Source organism: Arvicola amphibius, chromosome 6, assembly GCF_903992535.2.
Source record: "Arvicola amphibius chromosome 6, mArvAmp1.2, whole genome shotgun sequence".
Taxonomy (NCBI): domain Eukaryota; kingdom Metazoa; phylum Chordata; class Mammalia; order Rodentia; family Cricetidae; genus Arvicola; species Arvicola amphibius.
The window spans coordinates 35,593,721-35,618,412 of NC_052052.2; the positions used below are offsets into that span (position 1 = coordinate 35,593,721).

At 40.6% G+C, this 24,692-nt stretch overlaps 1 protein-coding gene across 1 annotated transcript in view; it reads left to right on the plus strand.

The window, feature by feature from the left end:
* Positions 1-792: 792 nt before the first annotated feature.
* The window catches only part of Cmpk1 (cytidine/uridine monophosphate kinase 1), a 30,223-nt gene continuing 6,323 nt past the window's right edge, over positions 793-24,692 (plus strand). The window contains exons 1-2 of the mRNA XM_038334984.2: positions 793-1,021; positions 22,347-22,493. Of these exons, the coding sequence (XP_038190912.1) occupies positions 854-1,021; positions 22,347-22,493 (315 nt within the window). The 5' untranslated portion in view covers positions 793-853. The remainder of the gene's footprint in view (positions 1,022-22,346; positions 22,494-24,692) is intronic.

A 24,692-nucleotide genomic window follows, 5' to 3' on the forward strand; every position in this document is an offset into this window, starting at 1 on the left:
CAAACAGAACCCTAGTTTCCAAACCCAAACGCTAGGAATGCCATCCTATAGCGTGAGGCCTATGGTAGAGATTACCAGCTTTGCTATAAACCATCTCCACTAACTTATTTGAAAAAAGCCGTGAGTTATAGCTTTGTTCTGCTATAAAAGCCTCATGAAAACGCTACCACTGTTGTTTCCAACTTTCAAAGGTTTGTCTTCATCCAGACTCACTTTTTAGACTCTTCCTTTTCTGTTAAGATTTTTCCCTGATGGCCAGGATCAGGGTAACAGGGCTATGCTTAAAGGCTTTCACTGCGGCTAGAATGTAACCTAAATGCTTTTCCATAGCCGGCTCAACTCTCCATCTATCACTTTCCAATCCCTTTATCGAGTCTTAACCTTCCCACACGCCCTCCTTTCTTGGTGGGCCACTGCATCCTAGTCTCTGCTCTTCCCAGTCTCCAAGTCTTGGTTCCAAGGTCACCTCTTCAGAGGCCATCTCTGCAGACTTCAACCAATCTGTTCCTGTTTCTCCCTTGGTTTCGTTCCCAGCAGTGCGGTTGTTCCTATTGATTCCTGTGTTTGCTTATATTCAGTTCAGCCACATCTCGTGGGAAAGGGAACTTCTGAACGACAAAACGACGGGTCCGGCTATGGATTCACCCAGCATCCAATACCCAAAAACTCCGGGTTTCCTGACACGTTGGGAAGGACCGGAACCGCGAGCGGAAGCTGGCGCCTAGGAGGAGGCCCCGCCCCTTCCGGTTGCGGCGGCCCGCAGCTGGCGGCGGGGCCCGGCGCCCGCTCAGCCCGCCCCCTCTCTGCTGCCCCGCCCGCCCCGCCGCGCCGGCCGCTGTCAGAGGCGCGGTGTATGCTGAGCAGCTGTCGTCGCCGGCTGCTGCACGTCCTGGTCCCGAGCTTCCCGCCGCTGACCCGTGGACTGCGGCTCTGTCCCGGCCACCTCATGAAGCCGTTGGTCGTGTTCGTTCTGGGCGGGCCCGGTGCGGGCAAGGGGACCCAGTGCGCGCGCATTGTCGAGGTGAGGCCGTGCGGGAGGGCGACGGAGAGCTCCGGGGCTGAGCGGGCCCGGGCCAGCGGGAGCTGCCGCGTTGGCTGCCGCGCCCCCCGCCGTGGCCAGCGGACTACGAATCCCGACGGCCACCGCGCGCCGGGGCCGAGGGGCGTCGAGTCTGCGGGCGCGCGCCGCGTTGTCCGCTTTGTTCCCGCGCGCTCTTGCTTTCACTCCCGGGACCGGGGTCTCCTCGCTCGGTCCCGGCCTGTCAGTCCTCGGCTAATCCGCTTCGAGGAACCTAACCCGGATCTTGTGGTAGTTAAAGTACCGGAGCCGTGTGAGCCGAGGTGCTAACCTTTGGCCCAACTGCCAGCTCACACTTTTCCTTGCGTGAGTGAGTCACTCGCTCTCTGAACCTTAGTTATCTAATCAAATAAGAAACTCTGCTCTCATGTTAACTGAGAAAGTAAGACACCACCCAAGTCTAAAATCTCCTTATTTAAAAAAAAAGTTTGCTGTAGGACTGGTGCGATGGCTCAGCGGGTTAAGTCGCTTGCCACAAAGTTCCATCCTAAAGACCCACATGGAAGGAGAGCACCAACCCCCGCGAGTTGTCCTCTGATTTTTATACTAGAGCTGTGGCTGAGAGTTTGCCCACACAAATAAATTAATACAATAAAAGTTTTGACATAAGTTTGCCAGTTCCATTCTGTTAGTATTTGAGGTCTGGCTGGCATGTACCGGAAAGAGACAGGTATTGGGTTCACACCCCGTTTTTCTATCCTCTGGGAGCAGTAATGATACGGTGAGGAAGGCTTAATGGGCAGTCTTGGGCAGTGTTTGGAAGGAAAACAAAGCAGTTAGAAACAACAGGCAACCAGAGTTGGGGTGAAACACCAAACGTTCACCGTTAAATGGAGTGCTTGGTAAAAGTTTTTGACCCGGAACTTGATAAATAATTTCTTTTCCTAGGTTATGGCCTGTATTTGCTTTGGATTTTTCCACGTTCATGCATTCAACTCTTGTCCTATACTCTATTCTCTAAAGAACACCCACAAATAGAGTGTGTTCTAAAAGTTGGGTCTATAATTACAGGCACCTTCTGAAAACCAGCTCTGTCAAAAAGTGCATGGCATTTTCCTCCTTATTTTTCTTTCTGTTGGTTTTCACTTTTTAAAAGCAAAATGACCAGTGGATAGTTTCAGGTTTCCGTTATAAATGAGCACGATGATTAAAATATAAATAGCGTGGTAAAAGAAGGAGCAGGAACTTTATAGTCAAAATAAATAACGGTTCAAGGCTTGATTCTGCTACTGTTGTTTTTCTAACCCCAGAGAAGTTACTTTTAGCTTGAGTTCCTTTTTAAGAATGGAGAAAATAGAATCTGTTTTGTATTTGTGACTATTAAATGAGGCCTGACACCTGGCACATAGATGTAGATGTTTTCTCCTTTAAGCTTCCTGGTTTTATTATATTGGTCATTTCATTTATTTTTAGAAAGACAACAGGTTTATTTAATGCACTGTAAGGGCAGCAGGCTGGGCAGTAATAAGAGTACTATCTGAAGTTGGTAATTTTTATTTTGTAAGTGCGTTAACATTCTAAAACTTGACATATTACTTTCATTTTTGAGTGCACCCAGATACTTTGTTTCTGAGTTTATAATGTGTCTTTAAAGGGCCACACTCAGCCTAACTACCCAGTTACTCTACTGGATTCAAAGTCTCTGTGTTCAGTAATTAGTATTTCTATTTCATGAATTGATAGCTGGCAATACTTAAACCTGCTCATTATCAATTACAAGAGTCTATGATGAGATTGTTCTTTTTTTCTTGAATGCTTCTTTTACTTACTATTTAAGATGGCAGCTATATGAGCTTTGGAACCCAGGTCTCAAACATGAAAGATATTCACTCTGCTACAGAGCATCTCTCTTTGTACTTTTTACTTTAAAGTTCTCAAAAAGTTGTCCCTGCACTTACTCTGTAACCAAAGCAGGCCTTGAGCTTGTGGTCTTCCTGGCTCAACTTCATAAATAGCTGTGATTATAGACCTCTTCTACCAAACCATCTAGAATAAACTCTTTTGAAGTGTTTGCTGTTGATTCTAGTTGCCATAAACATTCAACTGATAATCTGCCAATTTCAAATGTATAATTTAAGAGTCACTATTCCTTAGCTGATTAAATAAACACTGGAATGCCTGTGGTTTGGGTAAGTCAGGTGTTTTCCCCTCTGTGAGTCTGCATTTTGACTCACTGTTTCATTATGTAGGCAGCTATGGACTTAATCCCCAAAGACAGCAAGTTTTAAAATTAATTTTTTTTTCTGTAGGGAAAAGGTTATATAACTCTATGTTAAATTCTCCAACTATCATGCCAAAGCGAATTTAGTTCACAGGGTACCTGAAATGTGGCCGATTACAGAATTGTTTTTTGGAGAGAAGTTATTTTGGTTTCTGACTCAGGTTGCCAGAAGTTGTGCTGTATTGTTTGTCTAATTTGAGGAATGGTCTCCTTATGTTCTCCTGCCTCAGCCTTCCTCCTGCTAGGATTTGTGCTGCCGGGTGCTGTCAGAAGTACAGCTTGGTTTTAGGGATTCACAGTCTGAGGGTATCTTGCCCTGGTGTCATGGAGGATTGGAGTTAGGTAAGGGGGTGTGTTGGAGGGAAACTGATAGTTTTTTCTGAGTCACTCCACTTTTTTAATGCTCCACAGGCAGAAAAGAACAGATCTGATTGAGAACCTTTTAAGGTATCTCCTAATTGGAAGAGAAATTTTGAGGGAGCTTTGGGAATTGACTTAACTCATTTATTTGTAATGGTCCTTTTCAGTTTAATTTTTATTTTCTAATTATTTTGAAATCCATGTCCTCTTGTACTATTTTTTTTAATTAGCCCTTTTCTAAGTCAGTGTAATACTTTTATTTGAATTAAATACTCGGTGGAATTATTGAATAATGATATATTTCTAAAACTCAGGGATGCTGTATCATTTAAAAAATTTCCTACTTCCTTATGTTGTGTATACATATGTGTATGCGTGCATATGCTATGGCACATGTGTGGAAGTCAGATGATAACTTTGTGGAGTTGCTTTTCTCCTTTAACTTATATGTGAGCTCAGGGATGGGAATCAGGTCATCAGGCCTCATTTGTGAATTTTTAAAAAGTAAGCTTTATATTATTTTGGTTCAAAAAAAATTAGAATTCTGTAACCTAACTTCTCTTCAAAAATACATCCACAGTTTTGCATTGTTTTTTGGAGAGAATATTTAATTATCTGAATGGATGACTCATACTATGCTTTAAAAAGTTTTGAATGAGATTGAATTTGAGCATCAGAAATCAGAAATTTGATTTTATTTATCTTTTTGTCTCTGTTGTTGAACATTGTACCTAGCATATAGTAGGTACTTGTTGAGTAAATATTGATGATAGAGATACATATACATGAAACTGTATACATCTTAAAAATTTGATCCTAGGGGGCACCCAAGTAGCTTTCTGGACCTCAAGCATGAATGAAGCCCGTCTTTGGGGTGCTTTTGTTTACTCTGAGTGAATGAATGGTGAGTATGCTGAGCAGAACTTTCAGTTTCAAAATCTGGAACTCATCCTGTACCCTCAGAAGAAATGATCTAGGAAAAGTCTGGTCAACCTTAAGGTCTGGCCTTTTAAGGATAGGACTTTTTCTTCTTGGGAGGGTATAGTTAAAGATTTATTTTTTAAAGGACAATTTAAAAGCTTTAAAGACTCTATAAAAGATATGGCCTACAAAATACTTGCCTCTTGGGGATAGAGAAATGACTTTGTGGTTAAGAGCACGGTCAGAGGACCCAGTTAGATTCCTGGTACCCACATGGTGCTAACACTATCCGTAACTTCAGTTCCAGGAGATCTGAATCCTGTTTTGTCCTCCACAAGCACTAGACATGCACCTACATACATGCTGGAAAAACACCCGTGTGAATTTAAAAAGCAACAAAACTTGACTCTATTAAAGAACCACTATTTCGGGGGCTGGAGAGATGGCTCAGCGTTTAAGAGCACTAACTGCTCTTCCAGAGGACCCGGGTTTAATCCCCAGTACCCACATGGCAGCTCACAACTGTCTGTAACTCCAAGATCTGACAACCTTATACAGACATGCAGGCAAAACACCAATGCACATAAAATAAATAAATTAAAAAAATTTTCTTTTTTTGTTTTTTGGGGTTTTTTGGTTTGTTTTATTGATATTTATTGACCTCTATATTTTTCTCTGCTCCCCTCCCTGCCTCTCTCCTCCTCCCTTCAACCCTCTCCCAAGGTCGCCATGCTCCCAATTTACTCAGGAGACCTTGTCTTTTTCTACTTTCTACTTCCCATGTAGATTATATCTATGTGAGTCTCTCTTAGTGTCCACATTGTTGTCTCAGTTCTCTGGGATTGTGGTTTGTAGGCTGGCTTTCTTTACTTTATGTCTAAAAACCACCTATGAGTGAGTACATGTGATAATTGTCTTCCTGGGCTTGGGTTACCTCACTCAAAATAATGTTTTCTAGCTCCATCCATTTTCCTGCAAAATTCAAGATGTTGTTATTTTTTTTCTGCTGAGTAGTACGCCATTGTGTAAATGTGCCACATTTTCCTTAGCCATTCTTCGATTGAGGGGCATTTAGGTTGTTTCCAGGTTCTGGCTATGACAAACAATGCTGCTATGAACATAGTTGAGCACATGTCCTTGTGGCACGATTGAGCATCCTTTGGATATATACCCAAAAGTGGTATTACTGGTCTTGAGGAAGGTTGTTTCCTAATTTTCTGAGAAATCATTATACCGATATCCAAAGGGGTTGTACCAGCTTGCCTTCCCACCAGCAATGCAGAAGCATACCCTTTTCCCCACAGCCTCTCCAGGATAAGTTGTCATCATTTTGATCTTGGCCATTCTTACAAGTATACGATGGAATCTCAGAGTTGTTTTGATTTGCATTTCTCTGATGACTAAGGATGTTAAACATTTCCTTGAGTGTCTTTCAGCCATTTTAGATTCCTCTGTTGAGAGTTCTTTGTTTAGGTCTGTACTCCATTTTTTTATTGGATTATGTGATCTTTTGGTGTCCAATTTTTTGAGTTCTTTGTATATTTTGGAGATCAGACCTCTGTCTGATGTGGGGTTAGCGAAGATCTTTTCCCATTCTGTAGGCTGTCGTTTTGTCTTGTTGACGTGTCCTTTGCTTTACAGAAGCTTTTCAGTTTCAGGAGGTCCCATTTATTAATTGTTTCTCTCAGTGTCTGTGCTGCTGGGGTTCTATTTAGGAAGTGGTTCCCTGTGCTGAACCACTATTTCTTTAAGGATGCTTGTAACATAGGGTTTTTAGAAGAGACCAGAAGAGCTTCAGATTATCTACTATACTTTTTTTTCTTTCCATTTTAAGTTACAAAAGTCACATATCGGGGCTGGAGAGATGGCTCAGAGGTTAAGAGCATTGCCTGCTCTTCCAAAGGTCCTGAGCTCAATTCCCAGCAACCACATGGTGGCTCACAACCATCTGTAATGGGGTCTGGTGCCCTCTTCTGGCCTGGAGGCATACACACAGACAAAATATTGTATACAAAATAAATAAATAAATATTTTAAAAAAAGTCACATATCTATTGAGACAAGCTCAGTTCTTCTCATCTGGAGGTTATAGTTATTAATTGCTTTCCCATCTCTATTTCTTGTTTTAATTTTTATGTGTATGATGAGTGTTTGCCTGCATGTATATATGTGTATTACATACAGGCCTGCTGCCTTTGAGTCCAGAAGAATGTTGTCTCTTGAACTAGAATTATAGACAGTTGTGAGCCGCCCTGTAGGTGCTGGAACCAAGCTGGGGTCCTCTACAAGAGTAGCAAATGAGCCGAGCCATCTCTTTAGTCTCCTCATTCTCAATATCACAAAATCCACAAATTTAAATTTTTTTTTTTTTTTGGTTTTTCGAGACAGGGTTTCTCTGCAGCTTTAGAGCCTGTCCTGGAACTAGCTCTTGTAGACCAGGCTGGTCTCAAACTCACAGAGATCCGCCTGCCTCTGCCTCCCGAGTGCTGGGATTAAAGGCGTGCGCCACCACCGCCCAGCTAAATTTTTTATATCTGGTAAGGTTATTCACTATTTAGTTTTTTTCAAACTAATCATGTCTATTCTTTCGGTGCTTTTCCTACATATTTAATAGATTTTTATTTGTTGTTGCAGACTATTCTGGATATTGTCACAGCATAGTTGAACCATTTCACTTGGTGGTTATTTAGGACAGTTTCTAGGGGTGGTTTTGATGTTAACTGTTTCAGTGAGCTTACTTGTAAATATAATTTTGCATATCGATGTTTTGTCTATAGGGTTTTTAAAAGTGGACTGTTTCCTCAAACTATGTATTTTATTTTAATTGATAATTAGTTATGATAACTTGGGGGAAACATTTGAATTTTCCAGAGGAGCAGGGCTATTAAGAGATAGATACAGACATAAACATATAAAAGTGTTTTTATTTGGGAAACTTACTCAAAATTATAAAGGCCAAGAAGCCACATGATATGGTGCACACACATACGTGTGCTAGCAGCCACTGATACAAATGAAATAAAAAGTAATAAACTTTTTTAAAAAAGGAAAAGAAATCACTCTAGACATCTCTCTCTTCTCTCTCTTGACCAGGAGAGAGAGAGAGAGAGAGAGAGAGAGAGAGAGAGAGAAAGAGAGAGCGCACAAGTGCAGAGCCTAGCTGTTTTATTTATGCTGTGTTCCAGGTCTTCTTACTTTTAAGCTAATACCTTAGCTCAGCTGCTACATGAAAGTGTATTTACTGTAACAATTCAGTTGCTTTAACCTGTCAAATCAAGGACATTTTTACAGACTAAACATGTGATAAGAGCATTTGAAAGTTAATAGAGAGCAGGTGTAGCCTGAAAGACTCTGCTGACAGTTTTGTTCTGCCTGGAAAATAAAGCTAACAAAACATCAGGTGAATAAAAGAAAAAGCACTAGTTGTAGTTTACTACTCCCAGAATCTGTCACTTTGAGTGGACAGGTCCGTGGTGAAACGTACGCTCTATGCCTGGTTTCTGTCTGTCTTTTCCAAAAGATTTGTAAGTTGGTTCCATTCACCATTAGAGTATATCCCATACTAATAAGCAGATGTACTCATATTGGGGTGGGTGGAAGACTGCTTCCTTCCCACTTTGTTTGGAGCTTCCAGAATGGATAGTCGTTGGTGTGTACTATTGAAAAGTGCATGTGTTAAAGCCACAGGATTTACTTACATAGTTACATATGGTTTAGGTCATTAAGAATATGAATTTCCATTTTCTTGGTGTCTGCTGGGAGCATAAAGGCACTTTAGAAGATGTTTGATCATGTAATTGACTTAATGGTTAATCTAGATTATCAGATGGTGGAAGATTGTCTCTGTTATTAATTTAACGTCTGTTGGGCAATGCAAGTAGGGATGTCTGTGTTTCAGAAGTGGAGAAAAGCAAGAATGAAACAAATGAGGAGACTGGCCAGAAGCAGTGAGGTTGTCCAGAGTCTGGCAGGATCAACATGGGTCAAATACACCTGGTTCTTTGTGTGTGGGTGGAGTTCTTGGGTTCATCCCCATGTCACACATTTCTGTTGACTTTTAAGTCCCTTTTAAATGTGCACTAGCAGAGTTTGTGATCCAAATGTCATAGCAACCCATCCATTCTTTGCAGATAGGTAGTGTGAGCAAGAAATAAAACTTCATTATTTTATGCCATTGAGTTTGGGGGATTGTCAACTAAGAACCTAGCCAAACTTGAGTAGTACATATGCACAGCTTGGCAACTGGGAGGGTTCACCTTCTTTCAGACAGTTCATTGCTAAGGGCTTTACTGTATTAATACAGAGTGTATATTGGTCTCACCTGTGCATTACAGGTATGAGTACAATATTAATGATGAGGAAGCAAACTCCTTTGGAAAGGTAAGTTGTTAAATGGAGTTCTAGAACAATCCCTGAACTACTCTGGTTAATTCATTCTTGATTCTTTTCCTGTGTCTGGGAACTTATTGCTAGGTGCTAAAACCAGCATTAGCACTTGTACCAGAAGTATCATCCAAGCACAGGAAGGACTTTTCATAAACCCTAGTTTCATTTATGGAAGCTTTCCTCCTGGGATTTCTTTCTCAGTAAATATTCTCCCTCCCTCCCTCCTCTCCTTCCCTCCCTCCCTCCTTCCTTCTATCAATTCCCACCCAGGTTATAGAAGCTTGAAGGCTAAAGACTACATATCTGCATTGGTCACCACTGAGGTCCATTAAGGAAAAATACTCAATGGAGGTCAGGAGACTTGAATCAAATTTTCCCTGTATTAACTAGGAAATCAGCACGTCTCAGGTTCCCCTGTAACTGGATACAGACTGTTGTGAGCTGCCATGTAGGTGGTGGGAATAGAACCGGGTCCTCTGGAAGAGCAACCAGTGTCTTTAACCACTGAGCCATCTCACCATTGCTGCACTTAAAATTTTAAATTGTAAAACATGATCTCATCCTGCGGGTTCTCTCTCTCTCTCTCTCTCTCTCTCTCTCTCTCTCTCTCTCTCTCTCTCTCTCTCTCTCTCTCTCTCTCTCTCTGCCTCTCTGCTTGTGATGCAGGCTCTAAAAACTTGATAAGTTAGCCCAGGACTACAAAGGAGATAATAACTGATAAGTGTTTGTGTTGGAGCTGGGGACAGATAGAGAAGGGATAATATATATAGAAAGGAAGAGGGGGTAGAGTAGGTTCAAGTTAGTTACGTCAGATCAGTTTGATGGTGTCCATTTCACAAATGGTTTCCAGAGATCTTTTCAGTGTGTAACCATGGAAGGAAATTTTATAGAAAACATTTTCTATGAGTTTATCACACTTTATGGCATTTCACTTGATGAAGTGAGACTCCAATCAAGAACCTGTTTGCAGTATAAAAGTAGACAAAGTTATCTATATTCAACATTAGATCCTAGATTGAATTAGGACTGATTGCTGTGTAAACAAAAGCATATATTCCCAGGCTGGGCATGGTAGTGCACATCTTTAATCCCAGCGCTCGGGAGGCAGAGGCAAGTGAATTGCTGTGAGTCAGGCCAGCCTGGTCTACATAGAGAGTTCCAGGATGGTCAGGGCTACATGTTGACACCTTGTGTCAAAACAAAACATATATTTCTAAATTGACTTTAATTTTAGAATGAAAAAATGTATTTATGAAGGTAAATATGTACAGTTTCTCAAAGCCAAATGACTTTTTTCATACTTTCTGGTAAGAGGTTTTGAACGAAAAGTGAAGGTGATTCTTTACTGTCTAAGTAGGGTTTGATTATTTTGTTGTTGTTGAGAAAGGTTGCTTAGGACAATACACGGTTGTTCTGATAGGTCATTTTGGAGCTTAAGGTGGTGTGGGTATATTGTCCACTCCATACACATGGTATTTCTCAAATGTTTTGTTTATAGTTTTGAACTCTAGTGTCTGGAGTCAGGCTTCATTGAATATGTTTCCTTTTAAACCTTTGTGTAATCTGAATTCTAAATTTTCATCTGTTTCTGGGCTGTGAAACTGGACTGTTTTCTGTCTCTGTCTGTAACTCTTGACTCCACGCCCATGTGGTGTGTTCCTGTGTGGCAGTATTATACTTTGGTTTCTCCTTTGTTTATGGGATGGATCACTTTTCAGAGAAAATTTTATCTAAACATTTGAGTTGATTTTTGGTTTGGGGGAAGTTCATGGAGACCTTTCTCTAAAGCTGTTATTTTCTTTTCTTTTAAGTTGTATTTATTTTTTTATTTTAATGTGTAAGTGTTTTGCCTGCATATATGCATGTGTGCCATGTGCATGTCTGGTGCCCCTGGAAATTAGAAGAGGATGTCAGATCCCCTGATACTGGAGTTCAGGAAAGTCATGAGCCACCATGTGGGTGCTAGAATCTGAACTTGGGTCCTCTGCAAGAGCAGACCATACTCTAAACCGCTGAACCATCTCTCTGACCCTGAAGCTGTCATTTTCTAAATAATCGGCTTTCACCTTGAAGTAAGTTTTCATTGTGCAGGCTCATTTTCCGTTTCTCTGGGAATCAGGTGGTGTTTGGGGATGCACCATTGAACACTGGTGAGCTGAACTTGCTGCTGTGAGAGAGCTGTTAACTTCTAAAAGCACTTTATTGTGTAGGGTGTGGTTATGTGGAAGTCAAGGGCAGTTTGCAAGAGATGGTTCTTTCCTTCTACCGTGCTGGTGCTAGGGACTGAATAGACAGGTAGGTCTTTAGGCCTGGCGGCAAGTGGCTTTACTGCTGAGCCTACTCACCAGCCCAGAAGTTGAATGATTGAGTCAAAACAGGTGCAAACTACTGGGCGGTGGTGGCACACGCCTTTAATCCTAGCACTTGAGAGGCAGAGGCAGATGGATTTCAGTGAGTTCGAGGCCAGCCTGGTCTACAAATTGAGTTCAGGACAGCCGGGACTGTTAAACAGAGAAACCCTGTCTCAAAAAACCAAAAAAAAAAAAAAAAAAAAAAAAAAAAAAAATGTGCAAACTGAACCTTAGACATGCTGACCCTCTTTAAAGCTTGAATACTTGTACAAATTATATTGATATTAGTGTCTCCCTGTTCTTGCCACTACTGCTTTTTAAAATACTTGGACCAATATGATGGGTAGAAACTGGAATCATTTTGTCTTAATTTGCATTTTCAGGATTACTAGTGGCGTGGAGTTTTTTTGAGTAGTCCTCGCTGTCCTGGAACTCACTATGTAGACCAGGCTGGCCTCAAACTCACACAGACCCACTTGCCTTGGCCTCCTGAGTGCTGAGATTAAAGGCATCTGCCACTACCACCTAGCTCCGTGTTTTTATTTTTGTATTTTAACTCTCCTATGAATAGTTTGTTTTTAATGCTTCCCCCTTTCTCCCTCTTTTAAAGACCCAGACTGATCTCCAACCCTGGGCTGAAGTGGTTTTCCTGTTTTAGCTTCTGATTATAGGTGGATGGCACATTACCAGCTTGCCTATTTTATATAATATTTTAATTTATTACTAGTTTTTCTTTATATACATTGTATATATTGTACTGTATAGTAAATATATCTTGTATATAAAATTTCTTCCAAGCTGTTACCTATCCTTTGTTTTTTGTTGTTTGTTTGTTTGTTTGTTTTTGCTTTTATTTTGAGATAGGGACTTACTTTTTAGCCCAGGCTGACCTGAGCCTACTAGGTAGCACAGGCTGGTCTCAAACTTGAGGTAGTCTTCTTGCTTCAGCCTTTTTAGGACTAGGATTATAGTTATAAGCCAACACACCAAACTCATTTTGCTTTTTTGAGACACATTCTTGCTTTGTAGCCTTAAACCATTGATCTTTCTGCTCCAGTTTCTTGAGTGTTGGTATCATAGGCAATCATAAGCCATACCCCCAGCAAATTATTTATACTTTTGAAGCCTTGCTTGGTTCAAAAGTTTTTCTGGGATCAAACACAAACCATAGCTTTTTGCTTTCTTAGCAATGCTTGTCTGTATCTCGGATGTTGGCTATCACTTACTGAATTCCCATTTGTAGTTGGGCCTGTTTTTGGGTTCTGTTTCAGGACTGCATTTTTATGCCTACTTTATATACCAGTAACACTATTTTGGTTATTGTAGTGTATAATATTTTATTTCATGTAGTTAGGCAAGTCCTCATTTGTAGTTGCTATTATTATTTTCAATTTTGAATATTTTACTCATGCTTATTTCTGATTAACCTGACACTAAACTCACCAGGTTTTTTTTTCTTTTCATAAACAAACATGGCTGGTGTGCAGCTAGTTCAGTGGCAGAGCCCCTTGCCTACCATGTTCAGGGGCTTTACGTTTGATCCCCAGCACCAAATAACAAGCATAGACAATTCTAATCAGATTTTTACTTTTTAAATTTTATTTATTTATTTAGAGGGTCTGACTATGTAGCCGTCACTTGCCTGGAGCTCATATTGATCCATCACCTCTGCCTTCACCCAGCAGGAGGTAATTTTTTTTTCTGGAGACAAAAAAATTTCTCTGTGTTAACAACAGCTCTGGCTGTTCTGGACCTTGCTTTGTAGACCAGGCTGGCCTCAAATTTACAGAGATCCACCTGCCTCTGCCTCCCGAGTGCTGGGATTAAAGGCGTGTGCCGCCACTGCCTGGAAAATTTTTTCATTATTTAAGAAAACTAAGCAAAACAAAACAAGAAAACCAAATGCTTCAGTAGGAATCTTTCCTAGGATACAGAATGTTTTCTTTCTTTAGTCTTTGAAAATTTCACACATGTATACAATGTATCTGATTCCCTCCTTTCAATTTCCTGGTATAGTCCCCTAACCCATCTCCTTCCCAACTTCATGTCCCCTCTCTTTTGAGTAGTCTACTGAATATACTTGCTGCCATATGAACAGGAGTGCGGTATCAGCTGCTGGAGAATGCTCCTTTTATGATTTGGCTTTTATTCATGCCAGTAAATACAGTGTTTTGTTTCTTCATGTAATTTCTTTGTGTGTGTGTGTGTGTGTATGTGTGTGTGTGTGTGTCTTTTCAAAACAGGGTTTCTCTATGAAGCACTCCCAGGCTGTCCTAGAGGTTGTGCTGTAGACCAGGCTGGCCTTGAACTCAAAGAGATCCTCCTGCCTCTGCCTCCTGAGTGCTGGGATTGAAGGCTTGTGTCATCACCACCTGGCTTCTTCATGTAATTCTTACACAGTACATTTTAGGTTTATTCCTAAATTTAATTTTTTAATCACTATTCTTATCACATTTTTAAAATTTATTTATGTCTGTGTGCTTGTGTGCAGAAATCAGAGGGCAACTTGCTGGAGTTGGTTCTCGTCTTCCACTGAGTGGATTCTAGAGATTGAACTCAGGGCTTCAGGCAGCAAGCACTTTTACCCACTGGGCCATCTCACTGTTCTTTTATTGCTGTTTTAATGAAATGGTTTTGTCTTGTTTTTTTACTTCAAGATAGGATTTCTCTGTGTAGCCTTGGCTATCCTGGAACACATTCTGTAGATCAGACTGGCCTCATACTCAGATCTGCCTGCTTCCACTGGTGCTGGTGTTAAAAGGATGTGCTACCACCACTTGGCTCTAATGAGATATTTTTAAATGTATATTTTCTTTTAACTTTTTTATTTTTTATTAAGGTATGTGTGTGTGTGACAGGGGTAAACAATTGTGCACATATGTAGCATAAATCCAAAGACCTAAGTGTGAAGATGAAAGGATAGCTCTTAGGAATCAGTTCTCTCCTTCCAGCATGGGCTCTGGAGACTGAACCCCGGTTGTCAGGCTTGTGTAGCAAATACTTAGGATCCAGTGAGCCAACTCACTGCTCCCCTCTCCAGATGAATAGTTTCTGATTAATCACTGCTAGTTCATTGAAGAGCTCTTGAACCATCTATGAAAGGAATAAACAGAAAATATAAACAAGAGGAATAAATTCTCATTGGGTCTCATGTTTTTTGTTTGTTTACAAAAAGACAAAATATTTATGATGCCAGTTTTTGGAACTTTTATGTTTAAGGCTTTTTGCGACTTTTGTTTGGTTTTGATTTTAGTTTGAGACAGGGTCTTACTGTGTAGTCCAAGATGGTTGAAATTCAAAGAAATCCTGCTTCTTCCTCCCAAGTGCTGGATTAAAGGTGTGTGCCACCATGCTCAGAGTACAGCCTATTCTTTTTAGATAGTTTCTCATTGAACCTAGAGTTTGCCGTTTTGGCTAGACTGTGACTGCCTTCTGGTTCCCATGCTAGGATTATAGACTCTGCATGGTAGTGGGGTTTTTAGCCCCACTTTTATGTGGGTACTTTGGATCTGAACTCAGGTCCTCCTGATGGTAAGGCAAGCACTTGCTCACTGAGTCTTCTCTCCAGACCCCAAAATAATAAGGACTTGAGGGTCAGAGAGATGGCTTGTAGGTAAAGTGTTTGCTCGCAAACCTGACCCAAGTTAGATCCTTGGCATGCATATGGTAGAAGAAGAGAACCAGTTTTCACAAGTTGTCCTCTGATCTGCACACACCTGCCACATACATATATAGAGATATAATAAATGGTTTATGTTTGTTTGTTTTTTGAGATGGGGGTCTCTCTTTGTTGCCCAAACTGGCTTTGAACTCAACAGAGCCCAACTGAGTTTTTATCTTTTAAGTGTTGGGATTAAAGGGGTGTACAACTATATCAAGCAAGAAGTATTTTTTGTTTTTTTTAAGACAATGAATAGTTTTATTTGCTCAGTTGCTTTAAAGCTCTATTTGTAGCTTATATTTCTGCTGATTTTCTTTTGTGTAATTGAGAGGCCCTGTAGCAATCTAGTGGCACTTTCTAAATCCCACATTATCAGGAAGAAGAGGTGCTTGGCATTTGGATCTTCCTGCTTTCAAGGTCCTTGTGTTTATCCATCATTTGTGCCTTGAACTCGGCTTTTTCTTTTTCCTTTAAGACAGTGTTTTTATATTGCCAGTACTCATTTCAAACTCTGGATCCTTCCTGTTTCTGTTGCTTCCTGGGTGCTGGGATTACAGGTGTATACAACTAATTTTTTTTTAGTTTGATTGTTTTTGTGGTTTATATAGAACTATATTATCCAAGTTTTAGATTTTGTGTGTATGTATGTTTGTGTGTGAGTGTGTGGTATTAAGGGTTGAGCTCACAGCCTTGTACATGCCAGCTTAAGTGTTGTACCTCTGAAGAACATCCCAGGCCCCAACATTACCTAAATTTAAAGGGAAGCAAGGCGGTTGCTAAAAAGTGAGAAATGTGTATCAAAATGTGTGGTGACTTGAGTGACAGTGGCCTCCATAAGCTCGTGCATGTGAATGTCTAGTCCCTAGTTGGGACTATTTGGGGAAGGGTTAGGAGGTGTGACCTTGTTGGAGGAGTGTGGCATTGGGAATGGCTTTGAGGTTTCACCTCAGGATGTAAAGCTCTCAGCTGCTGCTTCAATGCCATGCCTCTCTCTCTTCTTCCTGCCTTGATTCTGTACTAACCCTCTGACACTGTGAGCGAGCCCTCATTTAACGTTTTCTCTTAACAAAGTTGGCTTGGTCATGGTGTCTCTTCACAGCAGTAGACAGTGACTAAGCCATAGTGGTTTGAGTACATGCCATAAATTGACATCTGCCTGCTTTGGTAAAAGAGAATATTGTTTTGTTCTTACTGAGACCATGGTGCGTTTTCATCTTTCTGAACCCTGTTTCTTGTTTCATAAATGTTGCTTTTCAACTAATTTTTGTTGTTATTTTTTAAGACAGGGTCTTACTGTGTTTGTAATTAAGTCAGCCTCAAACTTGTAGTGGTTCTCCTTCCTCTTTCTCCTGAGCACTGAGATTATAAATGTAAGTGATTCTATGTCCGACTTGTGTGTGTGTGTGTGTGTGTATGTGTGTTTGCACATGATGCATGCGTGAAGTTCAGAGGTCAGCTTGTGGTAGTTGGTTCTCTCCTTCCACCTTGTAGATCCTGGATTCAAACTCCGGTCTGCAAGATTGATGACAAGCACTGTTACCCACTGAGCCACGTCATAAGCTGACCTTTTGTTTGCTTTTTTGAAACGGAGTTTCATGTATCTTAGACTTGATTCAAAGTTGTTACTTACTGAGGATGTCCTTGAATTTATGATTCTTCTGCTTCCACCTTGTGAGTGTGGAAATTAGAGTCCTTTATCACTATACCTTGTTTTTACAGGACATTCTGTAGTGAATGTTGGCTTTCACACATGGTAGACAAGCACTCTGCCAACTGAGCTATACTCTCACCCACGCTTGGCTTTTTCATTTTTTTAAATTTATTTTAAAAAAATTTATGTGTCTGTGTACCACATTCATGCAGTGCCTGTGGAGGCCAGAAGAGGGCATCAGATCCATTGGAGCTGGAGTCAGACAGTTGTGAGCCTCTATATTGGGCTGGAAATTGAACCCAGGTCCTTTGCGAGTGCTGTTAATGGCTGAGGCATCTCACCAACCCCCTTTTCATTTTCTTAAAGAAGAAAAATGAAAAATTAAAGCTTAGACACATACCCTCAATAAATTGGGCTTGGTTATTGGTCACTAGAAAACTATCTTGAACAATAACTTAAAATTACAGTCCTTGTCATCTATAGGATTTATAAGCTGATGTGCTTTTGAGCGTTGCCTGTGAGAACCACTCGATTTTAACTGCCAGAAAATCACAGAGAGTGTGAGAAAAAAATGGCTAAGACTGGAAATATCTATTCTTGCTTTTCTTAAAGATGGCATAGCGAACTTAATGATAGCAGAATGCTTTGAAAGTTGTGCCTTTTAAAGCCCAGTTATTATTAAAATGCCATGGTAACTAGTATTTAAGTGACAGTTACTTTGCTGCTGTTGAAACTCCGGTAAGAGGATGGCTTCTGCAAAATCTGTATGAAGAATGTAGACAAACAAACCTGTTCAATAGACTGCAAAATAGAATATCCACGAGGAAGTGAAACACGGGCCCGCAGGGTTGACATGGTTATGCCGTTATATTTCTTGTGTACTTTGACTTTGTAGAAAATGGTATTTCTTCTTTAGACAAACTATAAAGTTTTCTTACATTGGTGGCTGGAGTGCTTATTGCTTTTCTAGGGGACTTTAGTTTGGTTTCTAGTACCCATGTTGACTGGCTGGCAGCCGTCTATAACATCAACTACGAGGATCCAACACTCTTCTGGCCTTTGCAGGTACAACACTCACATACACAAAGCCACACTCACACATACACACAAAATTTAAAATTAAAAATAAAATTAAAAATTTTTTTACAAATACTATTTATCTGCATATTTTATATATATATACATATATATATCTGTAGATCTGCTTTATAGCTAGTTTTTTTTCCAAAAAAATGATGTAATCCCATTTTAAGACAATATAAATCTTGCCAGTTTGAGTTCTCCAGTGTCAGTAGCCAGGTTTCTGAACTTGGATGGTTGGCACTGTGGTGCTGTCACTGAGCACTTGCCATCATTAGGGCTGCTGGCCTCTGCCTTTGTTCAGTATCACCATGTGCAGACGCTCTAGTCCAGAAGAAAGCATCCGGCAAGCAGGGGCTTCCAAGTAAAAGCCAAAATAAAGAGTGGGCACTGAAGCTGCTTTAAAGTTCTGTGGACGGTAGTTGCACAATGCTTTTTGAAAGTTGTACATAGTAAGTGGGAAAGTAGGTCACAGTTTGTTTTTCATAACGTCCTGCGCCTGTATACTGGGTGATCAAGTAGACATCAAGCAACCAGTATGGACGTAATTGAACAATTTTATATTTCTAGTTTCTGTGAATAATGGGAGTTTTTTTTTAAACCAATTGCAATTTTAATACTTCTGATAATTTCTCTTACCAGAAACATTTAAAGGAATGAGACAGAAACGTGATACTATGATTTTTATTTATTTTCATCCAACTTTATATCCAAGTTTAGTTAGTAAATCCTGTTTAAAGTTTATTTTCCTTTGCTGACAGTGTTATTGCTACCTTACTATTTTGAGAGCAAGAAATTTAGCCAACACTTTTGGGAAATGGAATGGGAATAAAGATGTATTGGAAAGCTCATTTATAACCTTGGTCATTTGGAGATTTTTTTTTTAAAGATTTATTTATTACATATAAAGTGTTCTGTCTGCATGTATGCTGGTATGCCAGAAGAGGGCACCAGATCTCATTCTAGATGGTTGTGAGCCACTGGGGTTGTGGTTGCTGGGAATTGAACTCAGGACCTCTGGAAGAGCAGCCTGTGCTCGTAACCACTGAGCCATCCCTCTAGCCCCCCATTGGGAGATTTTTTTAAAAATTCAGTTGAAATGCTTTTTTAAAAAAATCGTTTTAAACTCAGTGTTCTCCCGATTCAGTCTCTTGAGTAGCTAGAATTACAGATACATACTACCACACTGACACTTCACAAGTTGGGTGATAGTGTGGGGGCTGCCTCACACCCTAATGTTCATTTAAGTTATATATATGCAAGATAAAACCTCATTGAAGGGGTCTTAAGATTTGGAGTGAGATGTGTTGTATGAATATGTACTGAGTATGAATATCCTAATATTGAGAATAGGTTGTGTCATTCTTTTGGTTTAATAGTAGACATGTAAATTTTTTTTATTATTTTGGCTTTTTGAGACAGGATTTCTCTTTGTAACAGTCCTAGCTGTTCTAGAACTAGCTCTTGTAGAACAGGCTAGCCTTGAACTCACAGAGATCCACTTGCTTCTGCCTCCCGAGTACTGGGATTAAAGGCATGCACCACCACTTCCCGGCAAATTCTTTTTTTAAATTTTATTTTAATTTGTTTTATCTAATTTTATGTGCATAGGTGTTTTGCCATGGGAGTCAGATTGTGTTCCCTGGAACTGGAGTTACAGACAGACAGTTGTGAGCTACCATGTGGATGCTGGGAATTGAACCCTGGTTCTATGGAAGAGCAGTCAGTGATCTTAACCACTGAGCTGTTGTTTCTCCAGCCCCCAACATGTAAATTCTTGTGGGGAAGCTTTTCCTTATTCAGGATCTTCACGTAAGACTGTTGGCTCCTTATTGTACTCAGGAAGTGCCCATTTTCCCAGCATCTCAGTGAGTTCAAGGTCAGCCTGATCTACAAAGCCTGGACAGCCAGAACTGTTACAGAGAGACCTTGTTTCAAAAAACAAAAACAAACAAACAAAAATAAAACAAAGAAGCACAGTTCAATACCTTCTTCTGTGATTTAGCATAGTTGTCACTCTCCCCTAGTATCTCATTATGAGTCTTTTGTCATTGCCGTTGACATTGTCTAACCGAAGCCCATTGCCTGATTTTTTTTTTTAGTAAAACCTTTAGTGTGTATGTATGTGTGTATATCTGTGTACTACATTATAATTTCAGTTAGTCACAAGGCCACATGTACAACTTAGCCTCAGAAGATCATATCACCTAGTGGTATTATAGTCATTTTAATTTTATTCTTTTTTTTCCTTTTAAAAGAATTTAATTTTATTTTTTTAATTTCGTCTTACATTCCATTCACAGTTCTTCCCTCCACACCTCCTCCTACCCTCACCTCCTCTCTCTCCCCTCCCTCGAGTCCACTGCTTATCCATTCCTCCCAACGGGTAAGAACTCCCCTAGGAAGTCAACAAAGTCTGGCACATTAAGTTGGGGCAGGACTAAGCCCCTTCCCACTGCATTAAGGCTGAGCATGGCATCCTGCCATAGGGAATAGGCTCCAACAAGTGAGCTCATGCACCAGGGATAGATCCTGGTCCCACTGCAAGGGGCCCCTCAGATAGTCCAAGATTCACCACTGTCTTCCACATATGGAGAGCCTACTTCAGTCCCATGGAGGCTCCACAGCTGTCAGTCTAGAGTTCCTGAGTTTCCACGAGCTTGGTTCAGCTGTCTCTGTAGATTTCTCCATCATGATCTTGACCTCCCTTGCTCATATATTCCCTCCTGCCTCTCTTCGATTGGTTCCATCATTTAATTTTTATAGATATACTTTATGGTTTTAACTCAGCAACATTTCCGTTCTCTCCTTGTTCTTATAGCGTGTGTCATTTCATGATGGAGCTAGGCACCACTAGGCTATTTTGTTCAAACATCATAAGATTGTTTGAACTTGTACAAACCCATATGATAGATAGGGCAAATACTTGATGTGGTCCCTTGCTGCAGTAAATGAAATGCATGAGATACATGAGTCTGATGCTTGAGTAATGTGACATGCTATTATTCAGTGGAGTTCTTCATTTTATAATTAGAAGGTATAATAACAATATAAAATAACAATAAAAGTATAGTAAACAGAAAGAGCAGTAATAGAGCATTTGCTATCAAGTATTATGCTCTGTTCCTAACTGTATGCAATAGTTTTATATGACTGGCAGTACATTAGTGTTATCTATACTGGCATCACTACAGTATATGAGTGTATATTGTGCTATGACAGCCTAGATGTCACTAGGTGATAGGAATTTGTAGCTCCATTATAATATTTTGGGACCACCATTGTATATGTGGTTCTTATTGATCAAAACATTAATATGAGGTATATGACTATATAATATAAAAATATTATTTAAGTCGGGTGATGGTGGTGGCGCACGCCTTTAATCCTAGCACTTGGGAGGCAGAGGCAGGTGGATCTCTGAGTTCAAGGCCAGCCTGGTCTACAAGAGCTAGTTCCATGACAGGAACAAAAGCTACACAAAGAAACCTTGTCTCAAAAATTTATTTAAGATAGATAATTGATATGAGGTATATGACTGTATAATATAAAAACATTATTTGAAGCTAAGTATCTTGGGCTGGGGAGACAGCTTGGTCAGTGTAAAGTACAAGCATGAGGACATGAGTTTGATCCCCAGAGCCCAGGTAAAAAAGCTGGGTATAATGGTGGATGTTTGTCATCCCAGCACTGGAGAGGCAGAGACAAGCAGATCCCTGGGACTTACTGGTCAGACAGCCTAGCTTACATAGCAAGCTCCGGGCCAGTGAAAGACCCTGTCCCAGAAAGCAAGGTAGATAGAACCTTGCTGCAGAAAAGGTAAACATGAATGCATAGAATGTATGTGTATGATAGGTCTCTCTAGTCTATATACTCTCTAGCTTACACATGGATGTGTGTACCACTTGCATGTTTAACCTGCGTGCGCGTGTGCACACACACACACAGATTCGTGTGCGCAGTAATTATGATGGCAAGGAAGCAATTGATGGCTCTTATCCTTTTATAATATATGTTAGGTGATTTATATAAATTATCTTATTTAGCCATGACCACAAGCTTACAAAATAGGTATCTATATTCTCGTTTTATTATTGAGTCTACTTAGGAGTACAAAGTTAGGAAATAGATTTGAAGAGACTGGCCTGAGTGGTGTGACAGATTGTTTAGGTGTTCCGAGTAGTCAAGAAGCTCCTCTCCTGGTATATAGGTGGCCATGAGCTGTTTGCGGGAAAAGAAAGAGGACAGAAGAATGAAGTTGGGAGAAGTGGAGATGAATTCAGTTTAGACTTTTTGACTTTTTTGACTTGAGCCTCAGATTTTTGGTAGACATTTTCATTCTTACATTTAAACTTTGTGTTTGTGAAGGAATATAGTGAGATGTCAGTGCTTCGACTAGTTAGATAAATGTTGAGATAATTTCATTGTGCAGACATGGTTATTAAGGGGCTAGGCTATTTACTAATAGGCAAACTGGACTGTATGAAATCTCTTAAATTATTTCTTAGTATTATTTGCCCCATAAGCAAAACTACCTTATTGAAGAGAAATTCTAATATAGAAGTTAACACAAAATTATGTGTACTCCTATCACTGAATTGAATGAATTCTGATATTTTTATATGTTGTTTGTTCCAGAAATATGGCTACACACACCTTTCTGCTGGAGAGCTTCTTCGTGATGAAAGGAAGAATCCAGATTCACAGTATGGTGAACTTATTGAAAAGTACATTAAAGAAGGAAAGATTGTGCCAGTTGAGATAACCATCAGTTTACTAAAGAGGGTAAGGAACTACCAAGGATACAAGAAGCTAAATCTACCTTCATTTGTATAATAAAAAATTAGAATGTTAAATTTCTTGATTATGGAAGGTAGTTGTGGTCTTTGAAAATGATGGGAACTGCTTTCACTGTGACAAAATTGGCAGTAGCATGTACTCTCTGCTTTGGTCTAAGACTAGCTGTATCCAGTCTAAGGTACTTGTAGAATTTTTTGTTTTTGAAAAAGTCTCATGTAGCCTAGGCTGGCCTGGAAGTTATTCCGTCCAGGATCTTCCTATATCTGCCTGTTAGGATTACAGGTACTTGACCCATCCGTCCCAGCATTCAGTTATTCAGTTATTCTTCTTCCATTTGGGTTATTTACCCCTTTTCCTTGCACTTTCCTCTGTTTTCCTGGAAATCTTTGTTCTCTCCTTCGTTACCTCCCACTTGTGTTTTTCTCATTGTTGATGTTCTCTGTTTTGAAGTCTCCTTTTTTACTTGATGAACACATTGCCATTTTCACTCTGAGATCTAAAAAATACATGTTGGTGGGTAGTGCTTTTCTGTAGATCCCCAACACTAGTCAGTAACAAGTATCTTGACATGAAAGAACCAGTGAGATAGAATTGCAGTGTTAGAAACAGGAAGCAATAAGCAGATCCCAGTAGTGAATCCTGGGAATAACTGGAGACACTTGGGGTGTAGAGTGTGTAATGGATTAAGTAAAAACGCTGGCCGCAGGTCCCCGAGGGGCAGCGGGCAGCGGGTCCCAAGAGCAGCCAGTCCCAGGCAGGGACAGTGCGTGTCCCCAAGTGGCTGCAGGGGGCCATAAGGGGCAGCGAGTCCCAGGCAGGGAGCCGCATGGTGGGTGAGAGACCTTGATGGGGCAGCCAGTCCCACAAGGAGAGACAGACAGATGGGCACGTCACAAGACCCCAGGTCTCCAAAGGTGGCTGGTCCCCTGCAGGGAGCCACAGGGAGGGTGAGAGACAGAGACATGGATGGGCACACCATACAGAGTGAGGTTGCATATTTATTTAGTGGGTTATGGAGGGGAAAGAGAGAAGGGGAGAAGAGCAGAGAGGGAGGGAAGGAAGGAGGGAGGGATGGAGAGAGAGAGAAACAGAAGGGGAGAAGTGGGGGAAGACAGAAGCTGCCTCTTTGAGAGGGAGGACTCAGGCTGAGAGGGAGAAGGACTCAGGCTGGAAGCTGAAGATCAGCTTGCCTAAGTGGGGGAATGGGTGTGGCTTGTCTCTTAAAGGGACAGAGCAGACCATTATAGAGTGGCTCTTACATAGTCTGCCTCTTGCCTCAGTCTGGAGAACAACTTCCTTTCAAGAGTAAATAAATCTTCAGTCCTGTCGTCTGGCTCCAATGCATTATAGGTGGTGAGCATTATTAAAGGGTAGTCGACATCTCCATTAAAACTATTCATTTTGTGTGCAGTACTGGGGATTGAATATAGGGTTTTGAGTATGTTCGGCAAGCACCCTGTCAGTGAGCTATGTCCTCAACCTTTTTTATACCTGCTATCTTTGAGACAGGCTTTTACCAGGTGGCCCAGTTGGCTTTGAACATCAGTCTGTAGCCCAGGTAGTCCTTAAACTTGGACTCTTCCAACCTCATTTTCAACCTCAGCTGTGATTACAGGCAGAACTCTTCTTGTATGTATCAGTGATCTTGCCTGTGTAGCCCAGAAAATTCGTCTAGTCTTTATTTTTCCTGTAGCATTTAAATCTTAATAAATGTCTCTGTCAAGCTGGGAGTGATGGCTCATGCCTTTAATGCCAGCATAAGGGAGGCAGAAGCAGGTGGATCTCTGAGTTTGAGACCAGCCTGGTCTACAAAGAGAGTCCCAGGACAGCCAGGACTACACAGAAAAACTCTGTCTTGAAAAACAAAGCAGGTCTCTTTGAAACTAATTTTGTTTCTTTTAAAAAAAATTGTTTATTTGTTTATTTGTTTGTTTGTTTGTTTGTTTAGTATACAATATTCTGTCTGTGTGTATGTCTGCAGGCCAGAAGAGGGCACCAGATCTCATTACAGATGGTTGTGAGGCACCATGTGGTTGCTGGGAATTGAAATCAGGATCTTTAGAAGAGCAGACAATGCTCTTAACCACTGAGCCATCTCTCCAGCCCTCTACCCGTTTCTTATAACATCATCTGTTCATTCTCTTCCTACTATAGGAGCTGCTGTTTTCAGCCTCTTGATTTTCC